Source organism: Balaenoptera musculus, chromosome 2 (assembly GCF_009873245.2).
Source record: "Balaenoptera musculus isolate JJ_BM4_2016_0621 chromosome 2, mBalMus1.pri.v3, whole genome shotgun sequence".
Taxonomy (NCBI): Eukaryota; Metazoa; Chordata; class Mammalia; order Artiodactyla; family Balaenopteridae; genus Balaenoptera; species Balaenoptera musculus.
This window is the reverse complement of record NC_045786.1, coordinates 161431305-161449243: the sequence shown is the minus strand read 5'-3', so window position 1 is coordinate 161449243 and position 17939 is coordinate 161431305. Positions and strand designations below refer to the sequence as shown.

General features: G+C 43.1%; 1 protein-coding gene across 7 annotated transcripts in view; it reads left to right on the top strand.

The window, feature by feature from the left end:
- The window catches only part of FOXN3 (forkhead box N3), a 406284-nt gene that overhangs the window by 215319 nt on the left and 173026 nt on the right, over window positions 1-17939 (top strand). For all 7 annotated transcript variants that reach the window (XM_036841332.1, XM_036841331.1, XM_036841326.1 and 4 more), the window contains one exon: window positions 4992-5128. In XM_036841332.1, the coding sequence (XP_036697227.1) occupies window positions 4992-5128 (137 nt within the window). The remainder of the gene's footprint in view (window positions 1-4991; window positions 5129-17939) is intronic.

Below are 17939 nucleotides of genomic sequence, written 5' to 3'. Positions count from 1 at the left end.
TCTTCCAACTCACCACTCTCTTTATTTCCTTCACAGCAGGCAGTACAGTCTGTCATGATCTTGCTTATTTATTTCTTGACTGACTTACCGTCTTCTTCCCCCTCCAGAATCCAAGCTTCAAGAGAGCAGTTGCCTTATTGTATTGTTTTGTATTCACTAATGTACCCCCATGGTGCCTGGCATGCAGTGGGTACCATATGGGTGAGGGAATGGAAGAGGGTGGGTGGTGTTGGAAACATCCGTGGAAATGGCATATCAGAAACATCAAAAGGGATTGTTTGGAACTGACGTGTACACACTGCTATATTTAAAATGGATAACAAACAAGGACCTAGTGTAGGCACAGGGAACTCTGCTCAATATTATGTAACAACCTAAAAGAATTTGAAAAAGAATAGATACATGTATATGTAGAACTGAATCACTTTGCAGTGCACCTGAAACTAACGCAGCATTGTTAATCATTATACTCCAGTACAAAATGAAGAGTTAAAAAAAAGGGGGGGGCATTGTTTCAGAGTCACCACAAACATGTATCCAGCTCCCTGCTCCATTTTGCCAGGGGTCCTGCCTCATTAACCCCCATCCCCAAGCATGGTCCCTCCCCTGCGAATTGGGGGTCACACTGAGGGAGTCCTCCCTTACAGCTGGGAAAGGGCTTTATCCCTCAGAAGTGACGAGAAGGAAGAAAATGGAAACCATTGCTCTAGAACAGTGTTTACCACCCTTTTTGGACCCAGATCCCCAGTAAGAAGTGTATGTTACTTTGTGATCCACTGTACGCCAACACGCAGGTGTACTCACACACACATTTCACAAAATATTACTTTAGTACAGATGCTTTCTAAGCTGTTCTATTTGGTTCTAGTCTGTTCCATGAAGGCAGTGCTGGTTGTGACCCATTACATTGACTGCATGCCCCATTAATGTATCATGGCCCACATTCTGTAAACAATGTTTTAAAATACGGTTTATCCTCAGGGACAACCTAGTAAAGAGACCCGCAGTAAAGGCCCGATGTTCGGCAGACTGACCAGTGCTGCCGTGCGGGTCTGCAGAGCTCCGGGAACAGGGAGAAATTCATGGGCTGCCAGGGATGCCCCTGGATCCAGACCTCTCAGGGAAAAGCAAGTTATACTTAGAAGTTAGATTTAAGATTTAATTTAGTTGTTATTCTTATCTCTCTCTTTCTTTAAAACCCGTCTCACTAATCAGTTCTTCCTACAATATAGGTTCTCCTGGTCTCTTTTTCCTGCTATGTACTGATGTTTTTATTGCTAACAAGGAATTGTCTATTATTCCCCAGGTGCTTTTAAATTAAAACAACAACAACAACTTGGCTTCATCCGTATGTTTTTACTCCTTTTTCCTTTTCACATTAGTTTTCTCAAACTCTGTGTGTGTGTGCGCACGCGCCCGTGTTCATGTAAGAAAGATCTTCCTTCGCCTCTCCCTTCCTTCACAGACATGTTTTTGTCTTAAATATATATATTTATAAATATAAAATATATAAAAACATATTTATAAATATGCATTTTATATATTATATATTTATAAATATAGAAAATATGTATATTTATATATTTTATAAAAATATTTTACGTATATAAATATATATAAATATTTTTCAAAGATGAAAATGTGTCTATGAATAGAAATCTTTCTTCCCTTATTAGTTTGAATTCCCTAACGTTTAATGGTGCATGATCCTCACAGTTATTATGGTTAAAAAAAAGAAATCCATATTCTTTAGATGAGATGCAGATAATTCGAAAAGCTCTGACCCTCAAACTTATTACACGACGCTAATCAAATTACACCCTTTTCTCCCCTGTTATGGGCGTTACATGTAATTTTTCCTGGCCGAATAAACTTGAGCATTCTCTACTCTGCATAGTTCCATTTTAAAAGTTTTCAAGTCAACCTTTTTACTATTCTGAACTGTTGCATGAGACCAAGGAGAATGCTTGCAAATAAGATGCGGTGCCAGCCTCTTTCATGCTCCTTCCAAGCTCTGCCTAGAGCTCTCCACTGGAAAATCATTGGAGGGATTTGAGGGATCTACAGTGTCCCCATAGGTGTGTCCTGAAGATGCTTTTTTGGCTTATTTTTTTCTCTGGAAATTCTGAGTGTGAGATACTGAAGTTAGTGTTTGGTCTGTGAAAATCTATCACAGTTCCAGACCACGTTCACTGTAAAATGCAGAACTGATCAAGGTGGGAACCGTGATGATCCCAAGCTCAGGCACATGCCTGCAGTGAACAGATACTGTGAGCGTGTGCTGACCAAGTTTGGAATTAAACCTTAGCTTGGTGATCATTTTGCGAAGACCCGGGCAAAGGAACACTTCTAGTAGGCAAGTCAGAATTGGCTTCCTGAGCAAGGGAGAAGTAACATGGAGTGAGGGGTTCATAGAAGGGTGATGGGGGGGTGGGGTGGAAATAAAGTGGGGCGTCTTAGAAAGTAGGAAAGCTCTCCAGAGCGCCCTTGCTGAGCCGGGACCAGTGGCACTCCAGTAGATTAATACTTAGTCCTCACGTGGGAGGTCCGCTTGCTGGAGGCCCCACCCACTGCCTCTGTTGGAATTTGGTGATTCTTTCATGATGGGAAAATCAGATATGGAAAGCATGGTCCAGCCAGCTTTGCCTTCTTTCTTCTGTCCAAAAGGAGCTGTTCGCGATCCCCTCCGCCCTCCGCCATTTATCGGATGCCTGTACGTTCTCCACTGTTCTAGGTGTTTCCTCTCATGCTGGACCGCACACCCGTCTCTAAGGGGGTCCTTATTTTGCCGCTGAGGAAGCCTGGACTTTCTACGGGACCCTGACTTGCCCAAGGCCACACAGGAAACATCTGTCTGGCTTTAGAAGTCCCGTTCTTACTATAGGTAGGCCTGCCTCTTGTACCTGGATCACTTACCTTGTGATCCTCGCCGCACCCCAATCCTGCGGGGTCTTCCCCTTTTTCTTCTGGTAAATAGTGTAGTATAATAAACAAGATGCTAAGGATTAGGGGAAACCGCCTTCTTGGCTTATTGTTATCTCCCTTCATTTGTTTGTCATATTTTTATTCCCTGTAAGATTAAACGGCCCCACCCTGAAAGCCACCTTGATGGAAACAGCAGCCCCGTGTGGTTCCCAGAACCAGGGTAATCTCATTGCAGAAACGTTTGGGTTGCACGTGGGCCCTGGCCCTCCAACTAGCTAGTTGGGAGCCTCGTCTTCAAGGGGGTTAGAAGGAGAGTCCCCCTGGCACAGGGCTCGACAGGGAGCCTTTGATAGACTCAGGCCAGGACCCCTGCTGCCGAGGAGATGACTGGCTTTTGCGGTTTGCCTTACGTTATCCAGATTTGGTAGTTACTGGTCTTCCCCCACGCCTCTCAGCATCTTGGCTTTTGCTTTCTTCTAAAAAGTGTGCTGCACAGCTTTTCTCCAAAGGACAGAATGGAAGGTCCAGGGCTGACCATTGGTGGCCTGCCTGCTTTACCCGGAAAGTGTCATTAGTCCCCCTTCCGGGCTTGAAAGTGTACGCATGGAAGGAAAGACCACGTAAGGACGTTGAATTTTCCAAAGTTGAAATCTTTCATTTCTTTAAACATCCGGGTGGTTAAACTGGGAGCTTTGGTGTTTAGCCCAGGCAGGTTGGCCTGACGGGGACTGTGTTTGGGGTCAGGCCTGCACTTGGGGGGCGGGTGGGGGGAGCAGTGGGGGAGGGGGAGCAGAGGCTCCAGCCCCGGACCTTGGCTTTGAGCAATTCCCTGTGCTGAGTGCACGGTGGTGTTGATAGTAAAGAATTTTAAGGGGTTCTGTGAGTAAGTTTGTAAGTAAACTATCTGGTAAGCTGATGACTGAAATACAAATTTTTAAAACTTTAAAGATTTTAGGAATAATTTATTTTTAGTTCTCCTTCTAAGGGATTTTCTTGGACTTTGCCCCCCGCATAATAGTTAAATGATTTTCTTGTTTGCTTTCTAAATCTTCCTGTAGTATAATAGTTGTGAAAATTAGAGAGTTGCTGGCTGGAAGCATGGGGTGGGTGTGGGTTTATATAATTTGACTTTTTTTCTCTCCAAATCAGTAAATGTTTACAAATGACCTTATCAAACAGCTTGGGTACATTCGGTCACTTGAAAGCGATCAGTCAGAACTGACTGCCCATCAGCCTGCTGCCAGATCCAGCAGGCCTCAGAGGCATGTCTTACAATTTGTTTTATAAAATGCTGCGTGCCCAGAACGAAAGCGTCCAACTGAAAGTGGCCCTCCGAGCAAGTCTCCCTCTTTCCATGGAACCAGTTTGATAAAATTTGTATTTTAAAGTTTCTGACTTCTGAAGATTCAGGTCTGGAGCAAAATCCAGAATGGAGGATATCAAAAAATAAGTACTGGATTCTGGCTAAGGTTTACCACTGCTGCCTGAGTTCTTTTGTTTCTTGGGGAAGGTCATTACAGAATTCCATTTGAAGCTTACATGTCATTCTTTTGTTAAGCAGGAAAAAACAAGTGGATTACTTTTCTGTTTTTGTAAAGTGGCACCGATGTAATATGGTTTGAAAGCATAACCCTCGAATTTTTAAAGCAGAGACAGAGTTTTGAGGGTGTCTCTGCCCTCTTTTTCTCTCAACCCTTGATACCTGACAAATTTAAAACTCACTTTTTAAAGGGAATACCTATGTTTTTCAAAGTTGACACTGAAAAATAATAAGGGAACTGAGGGTTTTGGTCAGTAGGGTGTGAAAATTACAATATTATTGTAGCAACATCACCTGGAAATAACATATTCATTTTGTTAAACTTAATGTGAATACACAGAAGCGCATTGCCTGGTGTCCTGTTGTCAGAGGACAATAGTACAGTAGTTAAGGCTGGCAGACAGTTAACAAAGAAGTGAGAGGCTTTTCAGAATAAGTAACTATGATGAGAGTTATGCATCTACTTAACTGCACAGTAGGTACTGTCTCTATATTAATCACTTTTGTATTTTATCGTTCTTTGCAGAGTATCGGGAAAGGGTCATTGTGGTGCATAGACCCAGAGTATAGACAAAATCTAATTCAGGCTTTGAAAAAGACACCTTATCACCCACACTCGAATGTGTTCAATACACCTCCCGCCTCTCCTCAGGCATATCAAAGGTAAGCCATTCAGACTTTTTTTGTTTTGGGGTTTGTTTGTTGTCTACTGAAGTTGCATTATTTTGGCAGAGACAGGCACTGAAACTAATTTAATAGGCTGTATGATTTTAAAAATAACTGTAGATAAATGAGAAAGAAGTTAAGTATTCTTGGAGGCATATCCAATTGTTTTTTTCTGCAAACCTTACCGCTTCTGCTGCTTGGGACGAATGTGTCTCCTTCCAGAAGGCTTCGTGGTGGGTGAAATAATGTCTTCCTGGGGAGAAACATTTACAAAGGAAAGTTGACAGCTTTAACATCTCAGAGTGTGGCCGTTTGCAGGGATGAGAGTCCAGGAATGAGTCGGGTAAGCGATTCCAACTTCCCATCCTCCAAGCCAGAGTGTCTCCAGGTGTTTCACTGAAGGATGCACAGAGCTGTTGCCATTCCCCGTCTCCATGTAGACGGTGCTCCAGAGTGATCGTTTTGTTGTGGTTACTTGGTGTTTGCCTCTTCAAGGAAAACAGCAAAGAACAGTAGAGACTAGGATTGCCCCTCACACGCCCATTTGTTTTGAGACAGTGAGGTCACGGGTGCCATTTTTACAGAGATAGAATTGGAGGGGAGGATATGCAACCTGTCACTTTAAAAAAAATAGGTTACTGTTAGAGTCTAAAAAAATAGCCATATAAAACAGAACCAATTTTTAAAATTGATTTTCTCTTGCATAGTGTTTTGGTTTGAAATCTATCCCTCAACTCTACAAAAAAATTTTTGTTTTCTTTAATGCACAGAAATGTTTCTATTGTCACCACTCAGTTAAGAGAATGATCCTTGGACTACAAGTTTATGTCAATGAGGAAAGGCGTGAATTCATAGATGTCGGTAGTTTCACAGTCTGTGTCGTTGCAGATTCTTTCCCTAGTCTGGTGTTTGTTCTGCAGAAGGGAGCACAAAGTGAGCCTCTGAAACAGCATTAATGAAGTTCTTGTGCATCTCAGTTGAGAAGCATTCCGTCACAGGCCTTAGACAATCAGTCTTCAGCAAGAGACGGGGAGGAACAGCTGGGCTCTCTGAGAAGACTGCTGTATGTCTGCCTTCGCTAGGCGATTAGCGTGATGGTAGCCATAGCAACTGCAGCATCTCCATAGTAACACGTAGCCGAGACAGGTGCAGTTGCATCACAAGGCTGTTTGTTGCCTGGCAAAAGGACAGGCCATTAGTACTTAGATATGGGCTGTTGCCTTAGAAACAAATAACCCTACATAGCAACTACAGTTGGTTTGAAAGATTTGGGGGCAAAAAAGGTTGTAGCAGCTTTTGTCTATGTTCATAAAAATCAGTGGAAGCTTACTTTATTGGAAATGACAACTTGAGGTCATATAGCTGTAGGAGATAAAATGGGATTTTCCAAAGCAGCCCAGCCAGCACTGTAGAAATGTCCAGAAGGGCAGAGCCATATGCTTGGTTTTCTCCTTGTGGCCGTAACCACTCCTGAAATGGGAGAAAACTGGGTTTGGAGTGGAGACTTACTGATATACAGGGTTGATGGGGGAGGGGATGACCCTCATTATTGGAATAATTCCCAGATTCTCGTGTTCCTTTGTCATTCTGCTCCCCTCACCCTCCACACCCCACAGAAAACCCTTCACTCTCCTCCCAGTTTGTACCTCGGAAGTATTTCGTATCCATTTGCTTCTAAGAAGTTAAGAACATAAGTGTTATTCACTGGGTCGTATCACTGGTTCATTTAGACCAGTATTTTGTTGCCAAACGCGACCCCAAGGGAAACACAGTAATTATTTAATAATTTGAAGGATTATAGTAGAGCTCTAGAGGTTGCAAGAGGAATGCATACTCAGGCGAGAGGCTTTCGGAGCTGGCCTAAGCCTAATGACTTCATTTGATTTGTTAATATCGGAATAAAAATGCAGATGAACTGGAACTTTTGTAATGAAAATAATTTCCAGACGAAAACTTCAGATCTCAGTCTGTCACATCCAGTTCCTCTTCTCCCAGGTGACGGAGGGGAAAAAAAAAAGTTTCTGCCTCTACCCATGCGGGAGCTCAGATTTCACCTCCGTAAAGGTTACTGGATGTGGAGTGAGAAGACAGACCAGATTTTAGCCTGCCTCTTCCATGTCTTAACTCTAAGAACAGGTCACTTTCTCTTTCCCGGGGACTATAGTTCCTTCATCTGAAAACTTAGAGTTTGCTTCAGTATCCTCTAGTGTGTAAAATTGCACTAAGGGTCCTAAATGCTGGATGATTGTATAATATTCGTGTAGCTGACAGTGATGTAGTCAGTTCAGTTCTAAGCCATCGGGCCACTTGTGGACGTGACTTAGGGAAGGTGGAAGTGGGACAAAGCGAGTCATTAAACAGGGACCACAAATGATGACCTGACACGATCTGACTGGGTCCTCTGTGATGCAGGGAATCACCTGTCTGCCCCGCAGGACTACTGTGAGGGGCACCTGGGAAGTGCTTGGATTTCACAGAGCTGGTACTTAGCATGCTGAAGATGGTGATTATACTAGATGGTGGTTATTGCTAGTACTTGCAGGTGTGCTTGGCAAGTAGTGCTCTGAGCCAAGCTGCAGGTGGCTGGAAACTCTGCAGGGAAAATGAAGCATCTGAAAACACTGACCCCCAAACCTTGTTCACGTCCAAATATGATGCTCAGTACTGCCACACGGAGACTTGTGCCTCTGTTTTCCAGTATACCCTTTTGAATATTTGTTACACGCATCACTGTGATCTCTGCCGTCATCTTCACTGTGTGCTGCACTTTGTTCTTCCTGTGTGCCGTGTCCAAATTTCCCTTTTTTATAAGGACATCGGTTATACTGGATTAGGGGACTACCCTATTCAGTATGATCTAATCTTAACTAATTACATCTCCAATGACTCTATTCCCAAATAATAGCACATTCTGAGGTACTGGTAACCAGGACTTTAATGTGAATTTTTTTTTTGTATGTTGGAGGGGGAACACAAAATTCATCCCATCACAACCCTTTTCTTAAGTAAGGTATTTCACTAATAAAAATATGGAGAAGCAGAAAGTAAGGCAGTGTTCAGAAAACAAGGATGTAAAAAGCATACCAGAGCCAACCTGAATTTGCTCCAAGTGGCCAAAGCTGGGACAATATGAACAACAAATAAATAACATAGCATTGGGATATAACCCCAAATATAAAATACGTCTGTGAATCCATACTGATATAAGTAAATGCTCAAATAAATAAATGAGAGTAGAGACAAATTTCCCATACGGAAGAATTCTAAATAATTTATGTAGGTATTCTTCCATTCAAGGAATGGGAGTTTAACTCCCCACCCCTTGAGTGGCTGCACTTAATGACTTACTTCCAAAGAGCAGAGTGTGGAAAGGGGGTGGAAAAGAAAGTTTACGGTGGAAAACCTGGCAAACACTCCCTTGGCCAGGTGATCAAAGCTAACAGCATCTGTGATGTGAAGTTGACAAGATGTACCTGTGATAACGATGTCAAGAAATTATCACTTCACCTTTGCTGTCCTCCTCCCCCAAATCCCTAACTTCTCTGTAATCAGAGAAAAACATTAGACAAGGTTTTGTCCCCAAGGTTGGGGGGGACATTCTTCAAAATACCTGACTAATTGTCTTCAAAGCTGTCAGGTCATCAAAAACAAGGAAAGTCTGAGAAACTGTTACAGACCAGAGGAGGCTACGAAGACATGGTGAGACATGGTGACTAAATGGGTAGTGGGATCTCTTGGATAGGTTCCTGGAACAGAAAAAGGACATGAGGGAAAAACTAGTGAAATAGGAATAAAGTGTGCAGTTCAGTTAATAGCAACGTATCAGTGTTGGTTCCTTAGTTGTGACAAATGTACCATAGTAACCTAAGATGTTAACTGTGGGCAAACTGAGTGTAGGGTCTGTGAGAACTCTCTGCACTGCCTCTGTAACTTTTCTGTTAAAGAAAAAGCAGTCCCCGATGCACAGACTAGTTGAGTTTATCAGTTTAAAATAACCACGTCCCTTTTGTTGTAATGGAAAGTAAAAATCACTGCGTCGCTGAGCAGTTTGGCCGACCCATTTGGAGTCTGTCTCTATCATGTTACAAGACAACTGGAGAGCTGATGGTGATCAGGAGCTCTTGCTTTTACCTCATTCCCCCTAGGATCTGCTGAGCCGTACAAGGGGCTTGGCTGTAAGTTGGCTCTTACAGTTCTTGGAACTCTATTTCTGTGAAATGGCGCTCAACTGTGCTTGGTAGGGTCCCCGAGGCCAAGCTGCCCATGCCAAAACAACTTCTTTTTGTTCCCAGCTTTTGCCAGTGTGACCTTCAGACTCTAGGTCTGGAAAGAGGAGAGAGGATGGTGTAGTTGGGTTTCTTGCCCATACGTCTTCAGAAAAGTCCTATTATCTGGTTTAATGGTTTTGTTGCCTATGCCCCTCTTTCGTGGACGTGGGATTTCTCATTAATGGATATGCATATTTTAATGCTTTTGATATAGATATTGCCAATTTGCCTTCCAATTTTAGACTCTGTTCCAATCTACACTCCCACCAACTTTTTAGGAATTTTCCCTTTTCTAATCTCTCTCCATGTCTGATGGTTAAATAAACAGCTCCCCAGTGGGTGACCTTGGCTTTTATAATTTTGATACTTTATAGTGGGGGCCCTTAAACTTGACAATACTCAATTCATACCACTTAAATAGTGGGCACCCCAAAACAATGTTTATGACAACAGATTGTTTTCAAAAGTTATGTATAGGGTCTTATGTAGCAACCTCTCTGGGATAGGCACCAATCCAAAATAAGTTTACAGAAAAAAAGTTTCAATCATCTCTCACCATAGGCGGGAACAGGTTTTACGATGAATCAAACAGGATGGTTTATAGAGAGCTTCCTGGATGATCATTTTTTCAGAGAAGGGAAATTTAGTAAAATATACCTAATTTGGGAGCCAGAGCCACTATAGTTTTATGCTTCCTTGGTACCGCCAAAGAAATCTCAGCATCTTATATGCCTCTGGTTTATGTGATGGGGCAGCCGTGGTTGGGCTTTAGAGGAACATAAACCCTGATTGAGGGGACTTCTGTTCCCCAATGCACCTTTCACTTTTTGCTTAAATATCTTTAAAAATAATGACAACGTATTTTATATTTTATATAAAGTATTGTAGCCTAACATGTACAAAGTTAGAAAAATCCATAAGACTTTTATTTGCTGATCTACGTCTGAAGATATATTTTTTGGATGACGTTAAAGTTTACAGAGTCAAAACATTTGAAGAAAGTTTCTGTCGCTCTCACCTATTTTTTTTTTTTTTAAAAAAGAAAATTCCGAACATTTAAGCTTATCATTTAGCTCCTTATGTTTCTTTTTGCTTCTTCAGAGCAGTTTAATGAGCCGCAAAATATACGTTAATGACCTCTCCAAAGGTTTTGGCCTTTCAGATATTGAGGGTCTTAATGAAAATGGCTGATTTTAGTGCTGACTCACCAAAAGGTTTTATTTTTATCCTGCCTGCTGCCCTATTCATGTGCTTTGAGCTTATTCTTTATAATTTTTAAAAATGCCTACATAGCAGAACAATACTGCTAAGGATATAGAAATTGTACAGAGTGGTCAGTATATATTTGAATTAAGGAACTCATCAGGGATTCCTCACCAGGTAAGTAAGCATTGGCCGAAGGAGAGACCTGATGATGGCAGATGGGGGATTGCGTTGGGAGGAGGTGGGGAAGGTGGGGTGTTTAGGGAGCTCATCCTTTCAGACAATTAAAAGATTAGAAAATCCTTACAATGTTAAGCTTGTTAACATAACCATGTTAATTCCCCCACTAAAATGCTGAATTTGTACACAGGAAGGAATAGCTTATTCATTGCTTGGAGAGCATCCAATAATTTTTTAACTTATAAGACATCTTTCATTCCAGTTATTCAAAGTGGTATGCATTTAATTGTTGGCAGAAGAACTGCAAAGCCACAATAAAATCAGTTTTAACTTGTATTAAAGGAGTTTGTTAGATTGTTGTGTCATTTCAACTTTTAATTCAGTCAAGCATAAAGAATGAATGTGAGGATTTAGATCAGTTACATCATTATTACACATTACACTCCTTATATTTACTTGTAAGCGACATATTTGATGGAAACCATGAATAGTTTTTTAAAAGCTCCTCATATTCAATACACTTACTTGTGTAAGTGTAGTTTAAAAGGGTGAGGTATTAGGTATTTTGAAAGCATATGCGTTAAACTGCAACATTATGCTTAATTTTTTAAAGGACAATATTCTTTTAAATTTTAAAAATCTTTTAAAATCAGTGTGAAGCTTCACTGTGCTAAATATATTGAAGGATGTGCTAAATTAATGTGGTAAAATGAATATGGGATTGAATGACAAGATTTTCTAATAATAGTACGTTGAAGTACAAACTTTGTTTTGTTAAAAAATTGGAGGAGACATCATAGAAAAGGCTTACAATTGTAGGGGTTCACTCTTATATATAAAAAACAATGCTCATTTACAGTGTGAGCTTTAAAAATCCATTAGTTAGCTATGATTTTCTTTGCATATCAAATCGTATTGTCTATTGACTTCCATTCTATTTTCTGAGTTGGTCTCGGAATATTTTTAATCTCAGCATTTTGCCTGCAATATGCTGTCCATTGTACATTTCATCCTCATTTCATCCTCTGTTATTTTATTTAAATGGAAAATAGTCTCTGTTATCTTTGAGCTCTTATATACTAGGTGTATCGTATGAATATAGTGCCCAGTCATCCAATTTCATCCTGTTTTCACACTCACTTTGAAAGTTGAATGTTTAAGCAGCCGGGCTGATTATATCTATTTTACTCGGGTGCGGAGTGAAACTCATGGCCAAGAGAGAGCCAAGTTGAGTTCTTTTTCATCCTCTGAACTCTTGGGGTGCCCTCAGTCCCTGGTTGGTATTCTGTCAGCAGAAGTGTTAGGATCTCTTTAAATCTGCTACTGATAAATTTCTGTTGATCTAACTACTGAGATAATGGATAACAAAGGGGTTCTGTGTCCTTGATTCCTGGTTAGAAAGTTGAAGTGTTGATGGACTCAGCAGGAGTCCGGGGTCTTTACCGGTTTGCTTCCTGGTTGTTTGCATCTCCAAATAACCATCGGAGGACCTGGCAGATTCCTGGTCAGAGCATCTTAGGGGCCGACCTGCATTCTTCATGTTTGTCAACCCCCTCACCTTCTCAGAGGGGGAGAAATTGATCTATATGCTAGAAATATGAAAGAGCTGTCAAAAACGCATGAAATCAGTGATGTACAACATGAGACAACAGACTGCACACTCTGTTTTACAGCAGGGTAAAATCGGCAAATTTTTAAAAAAATTTTTATTGGAGTATAGTTGCTTTACGATGTTGTGTTAGTTTCTACTGTACAGCAAAGTGAATCAGCCACATATATATCTCCCCTCTTTTTTGGATTTCCTTCACATTTAGGGCACCACAGAACGTTGAGTACAGTTCCCTATATAGTAGGTTCTCATTAGTTATCTAAAAATCGGCAAATTTTTCATCACAATAGAAAATTAAAACCAACCACTGCCATTGCTAAGACTCCTCTTTCTCCAACTTCTGGTTACACTAAACACTCCTGGATTCTATAGACTAAAAAGGAGGGGGATTAAGAAGTAGAGGCCTAATATAATTAGATTAGACAGTAGAACCCATCATTCATAAAAGATTTGAGGAAGGTAGAATGGAGGTGGGGAGAATTCATGTACTATAAGTGCGTCAGCTGTGAATTAATGTTGGTCAAAAGTGTACTGTAAGTAGTTTCAGGTTATATTAATAAAAGGTGAGTATTTGAACAAGTGATATGATGACCAGTAATTCCCACTTTCAGTGTAGACCAGACCTCACTGCGATGTTTCTGACCAGGTGGGAGGGGGACTTTAAGATAATGAGAAAAGCGGTGAGGCTGGTGGAAGAGCTGGAAATGTGTGGAAGAAGGTGAGGCTGGTGGAAGAGCTGTTTGGGTGGATGGGTAAGTGTTTGGGTGGGTAAGTGTTTGGGTGGATGGGTAAGTGTTTGGGTGGGTAAGTGTTTGCGTGGATGGGTAAGTGTTTGGGTGGGTAACGTTTGGGTGGATGGGTAACTGTGTGGGTAAGTGTTTGGGTGGATGGGTAACTGTTTGGGTGGATGGGTAAGTGTTTGGATGGGTAAATGTTTGGGTGGGTGGATAAGTGTTTGGGTGGGTAAGTGTTTGGGTGGGTGGGTAACTGTTTGGGTGGGTAAGTCTTTGGGTGGATGGGTAACTGTTTGGATGGATGGGTAACTGTTTGGGTGGGTAAGTGTTTGGGTGGATGGGTAACTGTTTGGGTGGATGGGTAACTGTTTGGGTGGGTAACTGTTTGGGTGGATGGGTAACTGTTTGGGTGGATGGGTAAGTGTTTGGGTGGGTGGGTAACTGTTTGGGTGGGTAAGTGTTTGGGTGGGTGGGTAACTGGGTGGGTAAGTGTTTGGGTGGGTGGGTAACTGTTTGGGTGGGTAAGTGTTTGGGTGGGTGGGTAACTGTTTGGGTGGGTAAGTGTTGGGTAGTGTGTGAACCAGCTACTCTTGGGATGCTAGTCAAGTTGAGATGACCAGCTGCCAGGGTCCCTTGAAGCTGGGAGAATTGCAAGGTCACCCCTTCCAGCTCTTGCAATGTTCTGTTTCTAAGTCTGTTGAGCTGCCAGCACAGGAGAGTAATGGAATATCACTTGGTAGCGCGGTGTTTGTAGTTCTCCAAGCCCACAGTGTAGGTTGGAAACAAAACACAGGGAAGATATGCATGGCTTTGTTACTCAGAAATGAGAGGTCAGATTCTTCTCTTGAAATTGTTAAGTCCAGATTTCAAGGCCGTAATGGGACTAATTTAGTTACTCTTCATTCTGTGTCACCCAGTATTTTGATTCCTGCCCTATAATTACCTCTCTTGTTTTAGTGACACTTCTTTGCATTTCCTTCCGTGTGAAGAAAATTATCACTGCGGTGTTTTGCCAAGCAGAAGATCATTTCCAAAAGCTGTCCATCAAATCATCCAGACCTTCCCCCTATTGTTTATCCACTGAATTAACGAGAGCAACACCCACCCTTTGTATAAATCTCTGTGGCAGAGCCAAACTGGTGTCCTTATTCTGTGGTATCACATGTTTTGGGCTGGTCTCTGGTCACATTCTTAACCTTTCGTTTTTTCTTACGTAAGGGCCACATCGCGTTATTTGTCAAACCATCTTTGAGACTCTGCTGTGTATGTGAAAGGTGCAGGAAGAGTGTGAGAAGCGTCACACGTTAATCCCACATTAATTGCTAACTCTTGCTGATTTTTCATTCAACTGGAGACAGCATCCATAAACCCTTTAGACACATTTTTTAATCCTTATCTTCTTAGATTGAGTTGCTTAATCACAATAGTCCAAGTAGAGACATGTATATGGTGTGTTTATCTACTTTTAAATGGAAGGTTTTGGTCAAAGTCTGTTAACCACCCATATCTCTCTGACACACTTAGTACCCCGCCCCACAAACACACACCACCCCCCACCCCCATCTAGCTTGACAAGAAAAAAAGTGAGTGGAAAAAAAAACATTCAGAGGAAACAAGTAGAAGAAGTTTAGTGGCTTTCTCTTCCTACTCCTCCTCTTCCTCCCCTCCCCTCCCCCTCCCCTTTCCTCCTCTTCCTCCACCCTCCCCTCCCCCTCCCCTTTCCTCCTCTTCCTCCACCCTCCCCTCCCCCTCCCCTTTCCTCCTCTTCCTCCACCCTCCCCCTCCCCTTTCCTCCTCTTCCTCCACCCTCCCCTCCCCCTCCCCTTTCCTCCTCTTCCTCCACCCTCCCCCTCCCCTTTCCTCCTCTTCCTCCACCCTCCCCTCCCCCTCCCCTTTCCTCCTCTTCCTCCACCCTCCCCCTCCCCTTTCCTCCTCTTCCTCCACCCTCCCCTCCCCCTCCCCTTTCCTCCTCTTCCTCCACCCTCCCCCTCCCCTTTCCTCCTCTTCCTCCACCCTCCCCTCCCCCTCTCCTTTCCTCCTCTTCCTCCACCCTCCCCTCCCCCTCCCCTTTCCTCCTCTTCCTCCACCCTCCCCCTCCCCTTTCCTCCTCTTCCTCCACCCTCCCCTCCTCCTCCCCTTTCCTCCTCTTCCTCCCCTCCCCCTCTTCCTCTTCCTCTTCCTCTTCCTCTTTCTTCTCTTCTCCCTGTCCCTTTCCCTCTGCAATTGTGGGACTTTCAGTGAAAGGATTTTTTTTAATGATAAAGAGAGCAGAGTTTAGTATCTTAGGATTCCTTTGACCTAGAAATTGACTCCCTCCTGCCCCCACCATTTCCTTTTCTGCTTATAGAGAAATTGAGGAACATAGAGAGATTCCCCCCCTTTTAAACTTTTCAGCAGAAAACCACTGGAAGTGGGTGTTCTGATGGGCTTTGGTGAGTTCCTCAGGCCCACAGCCCCCTGCCTGGTCTCATGTCCGCCCACACTTGCTGGGGAGTGGACCCTAGCTGGTCCTGCAGGCGGATGGACAGGTGCAGCAGCTGTGACGTCCTCAGGAGGAAGAGGCAAGTCTGGAACAACAGTAAGAAAGCAGAAAAATGAAGAAGAGCTAAAGATCTTAAGGTCTCAGAGTTGGGTGCTGGCATCCCCGACCCTCCTCACCTGTCAGAATCCTGCCCTGTGGTAGACCAGAAGTCACACAAGGCGACTTGTCTCTGATGAGCTTTGGTGCCCTTGGGCAGGTCCTTCTGCTTCCCTGGGCCTCAGCTCCTCATGTGCAACAAGGCACATCAGGGAGCACAGCCTGAGAACCCCACTTGACCATCCCCAGGCTCCCTCCCAGCTCCTGCAAGCTGAGCACCATCAAACCAGGCCTAGAGCAAATCCCAGTACGTCTCAGAAAGATGCGGGTTAGAACCTTGCCTGGGCCACTCCCTACCTGTGTGACCTTGGCCAAGTTACATTTTGTCATTCCTGTTGTGGCATAAGAATACCTATCTTGGGACTTCCCTGGCGGTCCAGTGGATAAGACTCTGAGCTTCCACTGCAGGGGACGTGGGTTCGATCCCTGGTTGGGGAACTAAGAAACTAAGGTCCCTAATGCTGCGTGGCGTGGCCAAAAAAAAGAAGAAAAAAAAGAATACCTGTCTCAAAGGGGTGCCATGGGTATTAAATTAAGTAAAGGGCTGTATCAAATGCATTTGTGCCTGGCCCATGGAAAATCAATGCATTTTAATTTCTCCTTCTTCACCTTCGCAAGACTCTCTTTTGGTAATTGTATAGTCTTGTTTTTACACATGCTGCATACCAATTTGGCCCCTAAATATTGGTTTGCATTGTAAGGCATCTTTTTATATATTATCTTCCGTAGTTTCCACTAGATTTAAGATCTGTGAAAACCAGGATTCTTTTAGTGTTCTCTTTCCCTGTGCTTTAACCCTGCATACAGGTGTTATTCAATAGATATTTATCAATGATTTCCCTTAGATAGCAGAGTGCAGATTATGAGAATAGTGCAAAACAGATTCTTCTAGTTGCTCAGGGATGCCCCAGAATAATTGTAATGCCCTCCCTCCCTTTACTGTTATGAGGCAAGGGACATATGGGGGGGTGGGGCAGCTCACTCTGTATCCCTTCCCTCTGACGATAATTTAGCGGGTTTGCAGTGTTGGTGTCTCTGGCCTTCCATCTCCTTCCCCATCTGTCTGCCAAGGCCCTGGTGTACCTCTGGGTATCACAAAGCCTGACTCTTTGGACCGGGTCATTCTTGAAGCCTAAGAGACCCATCAGGTGACTCTGTGATGGAAAGGTTATAAATTCCAGGCTGTTGACTCCAAGGCACCAAATGTTTTCAGAGGACTAAACATTTTGCGGCTGCCATAGAAAATTCAAATGCGTGTAAGGTGGTGCGAGCCAGGAATTGCTCTCGCTTTGTCTCATTCATTATTCCTTTGAAAAGAAGCCTCCCTCTGCTCCTTACTGAAAGGAAACTTCCTCTGAACACTTACTGCAGAACAGAGCGCTTGAAAGGTAAGGCACTTAGGCTCCCCCTTCCCTAATCATAATGGGAAAAGTTTTCACCGCAGGCCGGCCAAAACACGCAATTGTGTGCATTCTCTACCAGATACATAATCCGTGTTTAAATCTCTTGGCAGTAACTCATTAGTTTTTCCCCCTACATTCTTTTCTTCTTTGATGAGAACAAAGCCCGTCTCCCCCCTGCTCTAGATCTTGCTTCTTTCTCCCAGGAAATCTCACTGTTTCCCTTTCATCCCTCAAGAAGAAAGTCACCCAAATGTTATCCCTCCCTCCCTGCTAAAAGAAGATCTTGATTCTTTGTACGTGAAAATCTGTGTTCAGAACTCACAAATAGGTGATACCACAGGCCCTGAATTCTGCAGGAGGTGTTCTGGCCATAGATCATGGCCTGACTCTGAGGACCCCCTCAGTTGAGCAGTGCCTCCTTCAAGCTCTGTAATGGGCTGTTCTTGAGAAAGGCAGGGTGGGGCATATGGTAACTCCAATGGAATTTTATTATTTAAGCCCTTTGACGTTCCCTCTTTCTAACCCCCTCTTACCCTCCCCTCTTAGATGCGGAATATTCTGTCATCACTGCTGTTGAAGTCAAAGTTATAGGAGAACCACCGTGAATTTCTCTAATACAGCTCTTTGATGCAGAGTCAAACAAAAATCTCTTTCCACCTGATATTCCAAACTTCTACGAAAAAACTATGTAGTGGATGTGAGCTCTTTAGCACTATAGGATTACAGGCAGACCTTGGAGATATTGTGGGTTTGGTTCCAGACCACTGCAATAA